Here is a 15,011-nt window from a genome sequence, read left to right as displayed (position 1 = left end):
TTGGTTTACTGATAGCTACGGGATACAGGGCATCTCCTTGTTCCTCGCGGATCCTTTGTCAGACAGTCTCACTCTCTTGCTCTGCCTCCTGGGTGCCGTTTAATTAAATTTCACAGGTGAGGCTGCGATTAGCCGCCTCGAATGTTTTCAGGATCTCGACAACTGGACTTGTTGAGAGGGTCTAATGCTTTACAAGTTTGGAAAAAGGAATACACTGTGACGTGTGAAGAATATTAGAATAATGTTATATTTGGTATACTGCGGGAAAATATTGTGTATTATATGAGAAAAGTGTTTGAAATTAATACTGTGTGATTAGAATTCCTTAGAAGTCAGTCAAAAATTATTGAAATACTTTCAATTCTGTATACTTGTTATTAAGTTTTAATAGCCATCGATTAACGCATATAAAATGCAAAATATTTCGCAGATGGCTTTTGACGATTAAATATGATACGTAAAATTGGTCATTAACCATTAGTTGCTAACTTCTAATTCAGATCATTTGGATTTTCAATATCTAAGTGTTTGTAAAGAACATCTTAGAGGAAGGTCTTAAAAACAAAATTCTATAACTCCTTCCCCATAAATTTCTTCGTCTAATATTCTAATGTATATTCCAAATCCCGAAGTATTCTACACATTTATGATAAAAGTTTATCCAAAAAATATTCCAAATTTCAAAATATTCGACAATAAAGTGAAATATACTTCTAGTCAAATACTGAATCTACTTATTATTCCAAGCTAGCATGATTCATTCTACGCATCTATTTCCTGTATAATAAATTCCCTATGAATCGTAATTGTAAAAGGGTTTGACGAACAATCGATTTGCGTGACACGTTGAACGTGGACGAGGTTTACTTCGAACTTCAGGAATGAGCCTCTAATGGGTGTCGTTGAATGCTCGTTTCGAGAGCTGAAAGGGTGCAAACACATAAGAAACGGAAGGCTTACCTTGCGATGTAGGGATAAGAAGCTGAGCCCCTTGAATGCCTTGAACCAATTGACCGGACGTTAGGATGAATTGAGGCATCGCGACCGGTTGCGGCTGAGATAATAGCTGAGGTAATGTCGCCATTGGCGTCGAACTCGGCGGCAGAAGATGAGGGGCAGCTGTCGTGTTCGAGGCTGTTGGTACTGTGCCACCTGAACATGAAAATTCATTGGGTGAAAGGAAAATCTGACGATTTAATTAATTAGCCCGCCTCTTATAACATATTGTTAAGAATACTAAATTGTTTCACTATTGGATGGTGTGTTTTGAGAAATTAAAATCCTTTTTCAGGTTTGTATCTCTTCAAGTACAACAAAACGTAAATATTTATTTACGTAAATATAGTCGAGGGAATAGCATGGTTAAATAAATATAAACTTCACGACAAAAATTCTACAATTGAGCAGTTGAGATGGTAAATGATATAAGTATTAGAAAAATAAAGAACAATCTCTTCAGTGAGAGCGAATGTTACTTCTATCGAGAGTATGGCGAGAAAACTTACAATGTGCTAAAACAATTTGTGAGGAAGTTATTTGAATAATTGAAGCAATTGTAAAAGAGTGTCAAGTTTTTTTGTATGTCAGTTTGTCAAACCATGCAATGTCTGTTTGTATCCCTACCGGAGGAGCTGACAGTGAGATTCAGGGGCGTGTTGATGAGCTGATTGTTAGTCAATCCCGCTGTCATTCCCTGGAGACCCGCAGCTAGCGACGCGACTTGCGGTAGGTTTTGTAGATTCGCTAGATTCTGAAGATTCTGTAGGGTCACCATACCTGCCACTGATAGGACAATAAAAACATAATGAATATAGTAAATTCATTCTGTTTAATTGAAAATGTCTCGTATAATATAAATATAATATACTTATAAAAGGTGTCTACAAATGTTTGAGTATTTTCATAAATATATATATGCGGAATATTTCCAAAATCGTGGTACAATGGGGAAGGAGGGGATTGCTCATATAAAAATAAATCAAACATATAGAATAAAATGTTTCTACATGACGCTACGTTTTCGAGAATCTGGAGTTTGAATATTCGTTGAGTACGCATGCACTCAACTAACCGCAGTCTGTTTAGTTCACTCAATCTGGCTATCTATCGTTACTTCTATTTATAAACCATATCAGTCAAAATCTGGTATAACTGTAAATAATGCAGTTAGTTTCGATGAAGAACTTATTTTCTGTTCTGTGTAAAATAAAAATAAGGAATTTGATATCCATTATTTAGATAGACTTGATAATTTCAGCGTTAAGTATGATAGAAAGACACGATTATTTTATCCAATTAATAAATCAGATCCCGACTTACTCGTCCCATTAAGATGCGCTTGCGCCACGGCTGCACGTTTCGCCTGATGCAGATTTTCAGGTGACGGACTATTCTTCCGCGAGTTCTTCATCTCATCCATCATCATCTGATGCTCATGGAGCGAGCCGGTCGCGGCCGCCACCGGTTCAGGGCTGCCAACGCTACTCCTGTCGCTGTCCTGTAACAAACGTGCGTTCAAATGGTAAGTTACGAAGATTTACATAATTACAGCTTATGTTAATCGTACTCTATTAAACTCTACGCTTCGATGGTTGGGAACGGACATAGAAATAAAATGAAAGAAATGGGACGCTGTATCATAAAATGAGGCTTTGTTTCCAATTCCCCCCCCCCTTTTTTTTGTCAAATTTATCGAAAGCCAGAAAAAAGTAGCCGCCGGGAAAAAATATTAATTACGATTGAAGAGGTACCGGTGGAAACACAGCCGAAAAGTCCAACTGCGGAGCAGCGCGCTCTGTCAGCGGCGAAAATAGCGATACTTTATTTCGTTTATTACGCCGCGTTTGAAACCCCTTTGCATTTGTACCGTATTGATAACAATTATAAAATATTCGACCACCGCCGGTGGAAACAAAGTGCTTTCGACTATATGTGTCATCGCAAATTTTCCTACGCGCCTTTCAAGCTTCCCAGGTAATTTTTTGTTGTCAATGTTGCCAAAATATTAATGGCCCTCGTTAAGGGAATTGATATTGTTAATATCGTACTCTGACTTCTTCATGCGTCCTCTTAATCGAATCGTAAAACAGTCTTTTACATATTTTCAAATCTTTATTTCAAACTATAAATTAATATACCCTGGTGATCGAAATGAAGAGATCTTCGAAGAAACACTGTAGACATTTAGCGCTAAAATTATCGAACCTTGTACCAAACAGAACTCGTACGAAAATATACATAATACAAGTGAAAAGACACCTTCTTTGTCAAACGATCGTAGTTCAATGACAAAAATTCGTATGCTCTGTCTCAATGATGCTGTGAGACAGGGTAAACTGTTAACGTTAGAATTAACAAGATACGAATGGATCGACAGAAATGATTTGAATCACAATCATCAATGTAATAACGAAATATAAAAATATTGGTGATTAAACTGTAAAATTCGTATCAAAGAAACTGACATGAGAGGTGTATGGTAAAATATATAGTGAGAGGAAAAAATAAGCTTTCATCTATTTACTTTATCAACGTCATTCAAATATAAAAAAAAACAGTGCCTCGTAATAAATATATAAAATTGTTATCAAAACTATGATTTCGTCATATTAATTATTCTGCAAGTCCCAATGTTAAAGAGTTAGAAGCAGAATGAGAACTGTTTCAATGGCATCCGATTCAATAGCTCGCTAGCTGCTTTACGATTATAATTTCTAGTGGTACGTAGTAAGGAGATTGAACTTAAACCAGCAGCACAATTATCGTGCCGATAAAACTTGGAGAGGGGTTGAAGTAGCAACGTTATTTGAAGAGAGTTCGCTTGATACTGTGCCTGATTATTTCACGAAGGTCAGGTAAGCCCCGACAAACTTTCAACTTTCTACCTGTTTAAGGACAACGTGGACGCGATCGCCGGACCCAACCTACCCCAAGGGGATTCGATAAACGTCCCAACTTTCGATGACGCTCGCCGAGTATCCAGGAATACGTCCAACTTTTTAAATTATCGATCCCCCCGCATTCTGCTGATATAATTAATTCCTGTTGTGTAAGCAGCTTGACATACTAGGAGCAACTTTCGAATGCAAGAATATGATGCATACTTTTATTTTTTTCTTTCACATCAATTTTTTATCGTTTACCGTCAATATAGAAAAAGTAAATGCACCTAATTTTAATTATTGAAATTGAAGTTTTCGATTGAACAGTGATTGACATTTTTGTGTTTAATTAGTTTTAGAGAAAAATATTGTGTATTGGCAAAATGCAATTGCGGAATAACACAGTGCAAAAACAAATCCCATGTTTCTCTATCGTTAAAGTATTTCATGAATTTATAGAAAATATAAAAAAGATATTTTCAAAACATTAAGGTTTTTTGTTTGTTGAGGTATAAGTGAGATTCGGGCATAAAAATTAGAAGATCACAGTAGGGTTAAAAAGATACACATGATATACTTTACCCCTAGAAAAATAATTCATATATTTAGGAAATTTCAAAGGCTTTTTCATTGGAGACTCTAGAAAAATGACCTTGTATTGTAATTACATTTAAACATGATATATATGATAAATTGTATACAATATATATTTATAACAAATAAAAAAAAGAAGATTTAGAAATTTTCTTACTGATCAATTAAACTTCCAGCCCCAAAGAAAATTATTGCCAAACATTAATCCGACATTGTAATCGATTGCATACATGATCGTCGTGTGGTGACGTGGCTTTCCAGCCATTAAAAAACTAAAAGCTAAAAAATCGAGGACGGGCAAGTCGTTCATTTTACCTTTTCATCATCCCTTTGCACCGTGTCTGATTTTTTTTTCTTTCCTTGCTAGCCGAAATCAATCGAACGGGTACGCAAAGGTTTTAGCACGGGCTCGCAATCATTCTCGCCAAAATGCTCAATTATACGCGCGTGGTTCGTTAACGTACCACGCTTTTTATTGCGGCGGCACGTTTAACGCTGAAAATTGATTAATAATCATTCACGGTCCAACTGGCCGACGTTAAAATGCTTCGCTACGAAATAATGGTGGTAGACATACACGCCGTTCGATAGGGTATAAGGGGGTTGGAGGCAGGGCTGGCGGTGAAAAAAAAGGGAACAATGAAACCCGTACGCGGGCGACGAATCATCGACGAAGAGAAAAATCAGCGAGACGAAGTCGACCGTTCGTCCGATATACACTTTGTGTCCCGTGTGTTGAACGTGCGAAACGCGACAAAGGTTTGCCGATTTCTCGAATCGAACTCGCGAGTTTATAATATTTCCCGCGATGTATCCAGCAACGATTCTTTGTGAGCGCGACGATTCTTTCGCGAAATGAAGCTCGTTAACGAAATTCTCCCGCGATAATACGATTTTCGCGCGCGTGTCCAACAAAGAGAGAAAGTGAGTGAGTGAGTGAGCGAATGAGTGAGTGAGTGAGTGAGTGAGTGAGTGAGTGAGTGAATGAGTGAGTGAGTGAGTGAGTGAGCGAATAAGTGAGTGAGTGAGTGAGTGAGTGAGTGAGTGAGTGAATGAGTGAGTGAGTGAGTGAGTGAGTGAGAGAGAGAGAGAGAGAGAGAGAGAGAGAGAGAGAGAGAGAGAGAATGTAGGAAACAGAAAACGACCAACGTAGAAAAATTGTACATTGCGACACACACTCCCGTTTTCTCATTCTCTGTGTGAGTACACGCGTACGTGTATTACAAATCGACGAGATATTATATAAACATAAATAATTCGCGTTGCGAAATTTTTCTATTGTGCACCTGACGATATTCCAAATTAACAAGCCGACGAGACGCGATATAGGCACTACCACCACTGGGGTTGGTTCAATCAGCGCCGTACAACGATATATTGGCAATCAAGCCGGTGAATATTTTTTATACCGCTGCCCCTGTACGATTACAAAGCTGCACAAAGGCTCGGTACGGATTGTCAATTTTCTTAAAATACCACCGGCGAATGTACAATCTCGCAAATACCCACGTTTCAATGCGCGAAGGGTGAAGATTGGAATTTGTTGCAATTATTCCCTACCGGATTTTGCATTACTTGTGCATTCGCCTCTGTTTTCATCCTAACATATTACCGATACGATATATTACAGGCGACACTTTACACTAACGACTGGTAACTTCATCTTCGTGTCCTTTATTCGTATCTTTGACACGTTCCGCGTTCAGGATACACTTCTCCTTATTTTGCTTTGTGAGACAACTACATTACAACTATTCATTACGGGAAATTTATTCTATTTATTATTCATTATTCTATTTATTCTGTTAATTCCGGCGGGCCATCGCTATTATCACGTCATGTTCCTTTTCTTTTTTTTTTTTATTTTTTTTTTTTATTATTGCATTAAGACTCTCCTAATGATTAACCAGGACAAGATATAAATTTTGTCAACTCTGAACAGAAAAATATAAAAATCACTCGTAGTTGAGGGTTCAACGTCCAACTTAGCTCTAAAGAATATCAATTTCGATAGAACCTTCAAATCTATCACTCAGCAATATTTGCCTATTCTCTCTCGAGAAATATGAATCGAACGAGGGTTGAACGGGGTAAAGGGAGCAAAAAGGTAAAGAAAAGAGAGAAACTGGCGTGTATTAATCATTCGTCCCCGTATCCCCGGCTCGTTCGTGCCGTGCGATATATAATTCATGCATATTTACGGGATGCCGGAGGAATAATTAACGAACGGCAGCGCATTAAGGCGCGTCCTGTGTATATATATGTACATCGCACGTACAGTCGGCTTCTTAGAAAGACAATCTAAATTATAATAAATCGATGGAGTACGCACGAGCCCCGATGCTTTCCACCCTCGTTTCTTCTCTCTTTCATCGTGTGTCGATGGTTGGTGGTTGTACAAAGTAATGTTACCCGGCGCGCGGCCTCTTTGCATAATAGCATGGAAATATGCCGGAACGTGTATCGCCATAGTTGGATACAGATTAAGCGTGTTAGAGCTTCGACACCCGGCTAATTCGCGAAAAAGGACTCTCTCCCCAGGGTGACACGATCCATGAATAAATTCGACCGAAGCTTCTCTCTCGGACTCACGGTCAACCAGATAAACATGACTAGATATCAGACAGACGACGTTTATGGCGATTTTCAACCAGTGATAAAATTATTTCGCAAGGGAATTTTAAGTCAGGGGATTTAAATACACGGATCTTTTTAGAGGTTTAAAATTCGTTTGTCTTCAGTTCGTGTGGCCAGTTACCTGAATGATGATACAGGCTTTTAGACGATCAAAGTTTTAAACGTGAAATCGGAGAATGAAGATTCTCACTGGTACAAGTGACAGGATTAGGCGAAAAAAAGAAATATATAACGATTCGGAATCCCGCGAATGGTGGAAGTTATCAAACGATTCGAATACTCTCGCTGCCATTTTTCTATATAAAAGGGGTGAATATCCCTTTTCCGTGGCGCTGTAATTTCGAATTTTCGTCAAAGTCGTACAATGGAGAGCGGCGCTCGCGGCCGCATCGCCATTGGTATCGGGGCATTTCATTGCATAAAAAATAGATAAAGCCCGGTCGATAGGTAACGAACGAAAATAGGAGGCGCAGGAGCAACGGCGGTAGTTCAATTTTTTTTGTACGCAAATTCGTAAACGGCTATGGCCACCCCCATATTAAATGGACGAGGCGAGGGGGATTAGTTGAATGTACAGGCCCGGCCATTTTGCTTGTAAAAGTGCACTCCGATATATAGTAAGCCGTAGAAACGTATGTTTACGGGGTTTAGACATTTCGCATAAATTAATCAGCCGATCGACCCCCCTTGCTCGACAGAAGCACACAAACGTTGCTTTTCTTCATGTATCCAAGCCTTTATAATTTCTTCAACGGTTTTACTATGAGAAATATAAATCCCTCCTGCATGCTTTGATCAATATGTTATTATATTTAATTTTTTCCTGAAGGTTGGGGATAAATATCGATCGTATTGTAGAGATATAAGTATTTCTTATAGCAAAAGAGTGATCTTTTACGTACATACCTTTTTAAATCACGGGTGATTTTGTTTGGGTAATAAGCATGCTGATTATAGGGAATGCGGATCGAGAGTATGCACAGGTACTTGAAGTAAGAAGAAAATTCATGTAAACATAGGTACGCGGTCGCTTTGCATTTAAATGTAAATTTATACAACGAAAGGAAAAATTTTAGTATGCATGAAATGAATTTTAACCAATGTATCTACGACAGTGCGGTTTGTTCAAACCTTAACTGATAAGTTAGATTATCTCAACCCCGTGTTAAACACGCTTCTTAATTATTCACGACCTATTGAGGAATTTCTATAATTCGATGCTAATACGTATACAAAAAACTAGATTTATTTCTGAATACACTTAAAAATCCTGCAATAACATTTATTTTTAATAAGACTCAATTTTTTATGCATATTATAAACTTTAAATTATGCATACGTTTTTCAATAAAACTGATAGCCAAGTTAAATGGTATTCCTATTAATGATTGTTTAATTGTATCGAGTCTTGAAACAAATGTACTGAATAATTATAGTAAAAGTTTAAGGGAATGCAAGAAAATTTATATTTCAATCTTGCTCATTATTTTAGTAATTAAAGATTTGTAATATCGTAAGAAGATGTTTAACATTAAATTGAAACGAAAGATCATGCATACCAACAAAAATTTTCTTCTATTTTGTTCAAACTTGAAGTATTTTTCAGCGTTAGGAAAATAAAATGTTGGTTGAATGTGATCGGAAGAATGCATTTAAAAGGTTGTCAAGTTTTTCTTCGCGAAGAATAGATATATTTTACTCTGCCAATTATTTAATAAATTTTAACCGCGCCGCCGGGAATTAATGTAACACGCACTTGACTCTCCACTGGAACAACAAACAAATCATTTGGAAAAATTCTTGAAGCGACAGCCGACTTCTCGTGTGCATAATTCATAACTGCCTCTCACTGACTTTGTTACTGTTTCTAATTGTTGTCCATTCATTCCCGTATTTTGGTAGCCGTTTCCCAATTCCGTTAACAAGTTTGTCCTCTCCGTTCTAATTACCTCTGAGTAAACTCCTCGAATTTCGAGTGTCCTAAATATATAAATATTACCAGGACAAAAAAGTTCTCCGCATTCCGAAAATGGATTTACCAAATACCCACAATTGCATCAACTTCAATTATCATTATAGACCTGGCCATTCACTTCCCGCCGGGGTTTGTGTATCTACCATTATCAGATTTCGTTAAAGAGAAATGTAAAATTAAAATACGAAGAGGATTTCCAAGGTAATATAAAATAATCATTAATTTTTAAGAGTAGTAGCGGTATAAAGAGAATAAAATTGGATATTAATTTGTATCGGGTGCGTGTTCTACTTGCACGAAAACTTACTTCAGAAAATTGATCAACTTTTTACAAAGTTTTGAATATTGTAATGTTATATATTACGGAAATTTGGTTCAGAGAAATTTATTTCGCACAAGTTTCCAAGTTTTTACAAAGTTCCGAAACTTCGGTGGTGAGTAAGTTAACAACAAAAATTTGCTTCGGAAAGCTAGCCAACTTTTTTACAATGTAGTAAAACTTCACTGATAGGATATTCAGAAAACCTTCAAATACTTTGGAAAACCTTCCAATTTTGCTACAAACTTCATTGATAAGTTGACCACAAAAATTTGCTTCAAAGAATTCAAATTTTCCAGAAAGTTCCAGATTTCAAAGTTTCCACAAAGGACCAAAAATCCTACAAATTGTAAAACCTCACGGGCTGATTTTCTACAAAAATTTTCGACAGAAAACTCTAATTTCCGGGAGATTTAAAAACATCAATAGCAAGATTGGAACAATGCTAAACATACGAGGGTTACAAATACAAATTTCTGGAGAGCAACGCGTCCCCCATGCAGCTAGGATAGGAACACGGAAGTTGGAGGCCCCGCCGGTAAAATAAACTGAAATTTTCGAGTTATTGCAACTCCAATAAATCGAACCTAGGGGGCAGAGGAAACATTCTCGTCGGCATAGCCGGGGATCCATGGCGAGACATAAATTCTCGGGACGGTTCGACAAAAAAGTCCCATTCCCCGATACAAAGAAACTAATCCGCGACCTTTCACACCTTCGAAACGGCTGGAAAGCAGCCCGATTTACACGAGCCACCCTCGCCCTCTCCCTCTCTCATTCCCGTGACGCGCGCACCGGCGTCCAGAGCAATCGGAACAGCGACCATCAGCGACAATGCCCGACCGAACGAAATAATAACGCTTTAAATTTCGCGGGAAGGATCGTTCGTTGGTCGGTTCGAGCAGTAAAAAATCGTTAGCCGGCCCTCACGGGCCATCTCGCTAATGCGAAAAACCGTGCTGCAACGTTCTCCGCTCGACAGACAGAGAGAGAAGTATAGAGACGGGAAGAGAGGGACCACCACCCAGATCGGATCTGAGGGTGGACGGGGGTGTACCTGGACACGCGTGTGTCTATCCATACATGCATATATGTATCGAACAGTCACACATATATACAGAGTAACGTGGTGCAAAAAAAAAAAATGCGAGCAGAAAAAGGGCGGCGTTGCGAGCTGGTTCAGTGGTGGGGTGGAAAAAAGAGGGTGGCACAGGATTGGGATACACGGTCGTTGGAAATGCAACAATAAACATTACTTATCGGCACGGGAGCCTTTAACAATGCGGATACGACGAGAGAAGCGGCTCGCGGCCGCGCAAAAGCGCAAGTTTTTTGCAATAAAGTCATTTCGAGGCATTTGAGTTATGGGTAATTCGTGTGGAACGCGCGAGCGACCGGTAACGCAAACACAGAGACATAGGGGGATGTGATAGAGAAAGAGTACGAGAGAAAGATCGTATGGAAATGGTGGGAGCGTGTCGTGGGAGAGAAAGAGAACGGGAGATCAGGTCCCAGCGCCATTGATTAGTATTAATGACTTAGCTGCACTCATTTCGCCCGAATAAAAGTAATTGGATTTGGCTTCGACCCCGCGGACCGCGCCAGCGGTGCCTGGCGGCGTCGGTGGCGTCGGCGTCCGCGGTGGCGGCGGCGGCGGCGGTTCGTGGCGTCGGCGCAACGAAAACGGCGGCACGGCGTGTAAAAATACATTAATATCTGTTTGCGCTTAATAAACGATAGCCGCGCTGACTTCAGACTAATGGCCGTATTCCGGAATCGGTAATACGCGTTTTTATGTTTCTTTCTCTATACAACGGCCCTCGCGGCACCGGCTTTCCCACGTACGCTTATATTCTCGCCAATCTTTCGTTACGATCGATTCTCCCTTTTGTCTACCTCTCTTTCTCGTTTCGCGGCTCTTTTTCTTCGTCGTTTCCTGCGATGTTTTTTTTTTTTTTTTGCTTTAAAAGGCTTTCGCGAGCTAGCCCTGCTCGTTACACGCTGGGATTACTGCTTTCCGCTCGGATATCGTGCACGAGTCTCCAGTTTGCTCGACTTGGGGTTACTGAAAGGATTCTTGTTATTTAATGTTGTGACGAGTGCCGAAGCTAGGAATAATTAAGAATGGTTGTTGCAGGATTGTGATAGCTTTAAGCGAGGTATTGGAATAACATGTATATTAGCAAAGCAGAATCTTGATTTTGGTTTCAGATGACTCTGAAGAAATCGAGACGATGATCGGTGGGATTGTAACAATTATAAAATAAGTGTATAAAATTAAAATATTAATTTTAAAGAAATCTAGATGGATTCTTTTGAGGATCATTAAAATATACAAGAGAAAAGACAAAAATTATTTCGTAAGCTACTACATAAGCAACATAGTTTAAAAAACAAATTTCGTAACCTATCTATCCATCCCCATCCCTCTGAACGTACAGAAATTCAATGGCGAAGATACAACGAATACGGAACACAGGAATAAGCAAATAAACCGCGCGCCTCATTAGAAACCTTACCACTAAGGGGCAAAAAGAAAGGAAGAGTGGTGGAAGAACAAAAAAAAAAAAAAAAAAAAAAGAAGAAGAAACGAGAAGAAAAGCCCATTAACAAAGTCCGTATCACGACGTAACAGACCCACCAAGACACTTTTAACTCACCGCGTACCACGTCACAAGTACTCCATTGATCGGGATTAAGGATTATCCGTGGCCATCCAGAGCGAAGCGGTGCGAGGAAACGATGAATTTCCTCGACGACCGGGGTATCCTAACGGGGACGTGCTCCACGGGGGTTGCAATTATCACGTGGTCATTGCGAATCGTTGTTATCGGGCAGTTGGGATGAGGAGGACAGAGAGAAAGAGGGAGAAGAGGGAGCACGTGTGAGAAAGACGGGGATGAAAAGGGGCTAACCAGAGACGGAGAGAGCTGGAGGAAGATGGACAAACGAGAGAAAGAAAGAGGGAGAATCGACCGAACCCTCGGCACAAGGCTGCTTTGTCTGTAAGTGTAATTAGTCCAGGGTGGGGTTTCTCGTAAGAGAAAGTGAGATCGACAGAGACAGAGGAGGCTATGGGAAGAAGGGAAGAGAGGGGTAGAAGGAGGGAAAGGGTGGTTCATCCTGGTTTCTCTCCCTCGCCGCGCCACCATGCCCCACCACCGCCTTATTTATATGCAAATGAGCTTCATTTCGCGATATTAATGTTCCAGCCGAGTCGGCCTGGCCCGGCGCGAAAGGGTGCACAGGATACGCGGAAAAGGGTTCGCCCTCCTCCGTATATGTTTACGACCGTTGTGTTCACCAGTGCAACGTGCGATTTGCTCCGCTGAAAATTACGATGTCGATGGTCTAGATCGAGGGGTGAAATCATTGTGTCACTACTTTCGATTAGAAGGAGCAAGAAATTTTCTATAGATTTTTTGAGAAGAATACTTTCACTTTAAGGAATTCGCTATATTACAGGTATTACAGATATGGAATTCTGTTAACGTTTCTTTTCATTTATGAAAAGAATAATGTCTCCAAAATATCTCGGAAGATAGTAGAGAATTTTATGCATAACTTAAGAGAGACGTGAATTGTATTAGGATAACATTTACTTCAAACAAGTCCAGATTTGCTGTTGAACAGTCTCGATTCTTCTATGTCAGAAGATTACCAGAAAATATACGTACCAAATAACTACTATCTCTTAGAAGCCAAAACAAATATGATTAAGGAATACAGAGTATATTACTATAATATCACACAGTTAGATAAAAAGAAAGAATAGAAAAAGCATTGGAGAGAACAATAGTACAAGTATCGGAATATTGAAAAAAGATACAGATAGTAACGAAATTTATTCGAAGATAGTGGAACATTATCAACGCGAAACGTCCCGAAAACTGGATACCACGGGACCACCGAGAATCCGTAATTTTCACTCGAGAATTCCCCCTAATCTGCACCGCTATCTGGCCAGAATTGTCGCTTATCAGCAACGTCCGATCCGGTTATGGTAATCGCGTAACCCCGAGAAAACGAACACTCTGCTGCGAAAACCCAAAGTTCCACCCCCTTTATATCCTGTATCAACTACAAATCAAAAAGGAAAAGAAAAAGGAAAAGAAAAGAAAAATAAGACGAAGGTTAAGAGGGGCAGTCTTCTCTCTTTTGGTGGAGGTACAACCAGGTATCGGGATAATGACCGATTTATCGCAACGAGCAGAGCATGGCAGCGGGTAGACAGACCCCCATCAAGGCCTCCACCGGGTTAAATTAACAACAGACAAGCCACTTGAAACATTACCGAGGCTTCCTAGGCGAAGCAAGTCGAGGGTGGGTTACTGCTGCTACCTTACTCAACATAAATTAGGGCCGATAGAAAGGGTAGATTGCAGAATGTTGAGTGTATAACGACCGACGGTGGCTTGTGTCTCGAGCATCCGCGGCTCGCGTCTTACTCTTGTAACACACGCGATCCCCGAAAAATCTACCCTTACCACACGCCACTGCATTCTAATACAGCCCATTCGGTGCATCAGGTTTAGGCAACTGTGCCACCCTCGTCACGTTTCAATGTGTCAATCTACCGTGTACCTCCAACTTGGAAATTTCAAATTCCAGCCTGCACTTTTTGACTGGTTTTCTATCACCTCTTTCAACGCTTTAATTACTTTTTATTGCCGACCTCCCGGGGTAACCTTTTAATGAATTTTATTAAATTCTCGATCATTTTATCTTTGGCACTTTTTTAATATTTTTGATTTCAGTACTCTTTTCTTATTGTTTTTAGATTTCTAAAATGGCTATAAAAAATATCGTTTTATTTATTACCCTACGTATTTACGTACTAATTAATTTGATCATTGTATATTTTATTATGTTTTTGTAATAGATTAGTACATTTTTTCTTGGTGAATTGATAGGGTGAATGTATATGCCATTGAAGTACTAATAATATGCAGTGTAAAGTTTTAAGAATGGCGTAAAATATTTTAAAAGGACATGCAGTGCGTGCATAGCATTATACATATAAGCGTGCATATATGTACGAAAAGGAGGTATACTAAATGATGCTAAATACGATATTCGATTTTACGATGTCGCGAAATAAAGATAAAAGTTCCAAAATCTTTCTTCGTCTTAATGTATGAAAACTATATCAGAAGACAATAATAAATAATTTTTGTCAATTTCCTGATTTTGATACGATTTTTGATATGACAGTTGAATAGGGAAGCGATCAAATAGGACAAAATAGATGATAAGTTCACAAAGTGTTATAAAAAGTGTATTAAAAAGTATGTTATAACTAATCTCATGACGATCGATATTCTTAAAACGTTTTGAGTAAAACGTTCTGAGTTTGATCATATAAAGATAGCGTAGTGAATTTAGAAATTGGTTTCTTTTATTCTTTTATTCGCTCGAAAAATGACACATCTATTATTTAAACTGTAAAAGAGAAGAAATTGCCATATGATTGCCAACTTTTCTTTCCAAATCAATTTCCGGAAAAATTCTGTCTACACGTGTCACTTCTCCAGTAGATCAAGACAATTTTAGCATTTAAATTTATGTTCTTTAATAATAAAATAGATCACCAGAATTTTATGAT

At 39.0% G+C, this 15,011-nt stretch overlaps 1 protein-coding gene across 5 annotated transcripts in view; it reads right to left on the bottom strand.

The window, feature by feature from the left end:
* Pdm3 (POU-domain protein pdm3) overlaps nt 1-15,011 on the bottom strand; it is a 211,962-nt gene that overhangs the window by 24,777 nt on the left and 172,174 nt on the right. For all 5 annotated transcript variants that reach the window (XM_072011846.1, XM_072011849.1, XM_072011844.1 and 2 more), the window contains 3 exons: nt 2,320-2,497; nt 1,624-1,782; nt 961-1,152 (listed from right to left, as the gene is read on the bottom strand). In XM_072011846.1, the coding sequence (XP_071867947.1) occupies nt 961-1,152; nt 1,624-1,782; nt 2,320-2,497 (529 nt within the window). The remainder of the gene's footprint in view (nt 1-960; nt 1,153-1,623; nt 1,783-2,319; nt 2,498-15,011) is intronic.

The sequence above is a fragment of the Bombus fervidus genome, chromosome 10, assembly GCF_041682495.2.
Source record: "Bombus fervidus isolate BK054 chromosome 10, iyBomFerv1, whole genome shotgun sequence".
Classification (NCBI taxonomy): Eukaryota; Metazoa; Arthropoda; class Insecta; order Hymenoptera; family Apidae; genus Bombus; species Bombus fervidus.
This window is presented reverse-complemented; position numbering and strand designations above follow the sequence as displayed.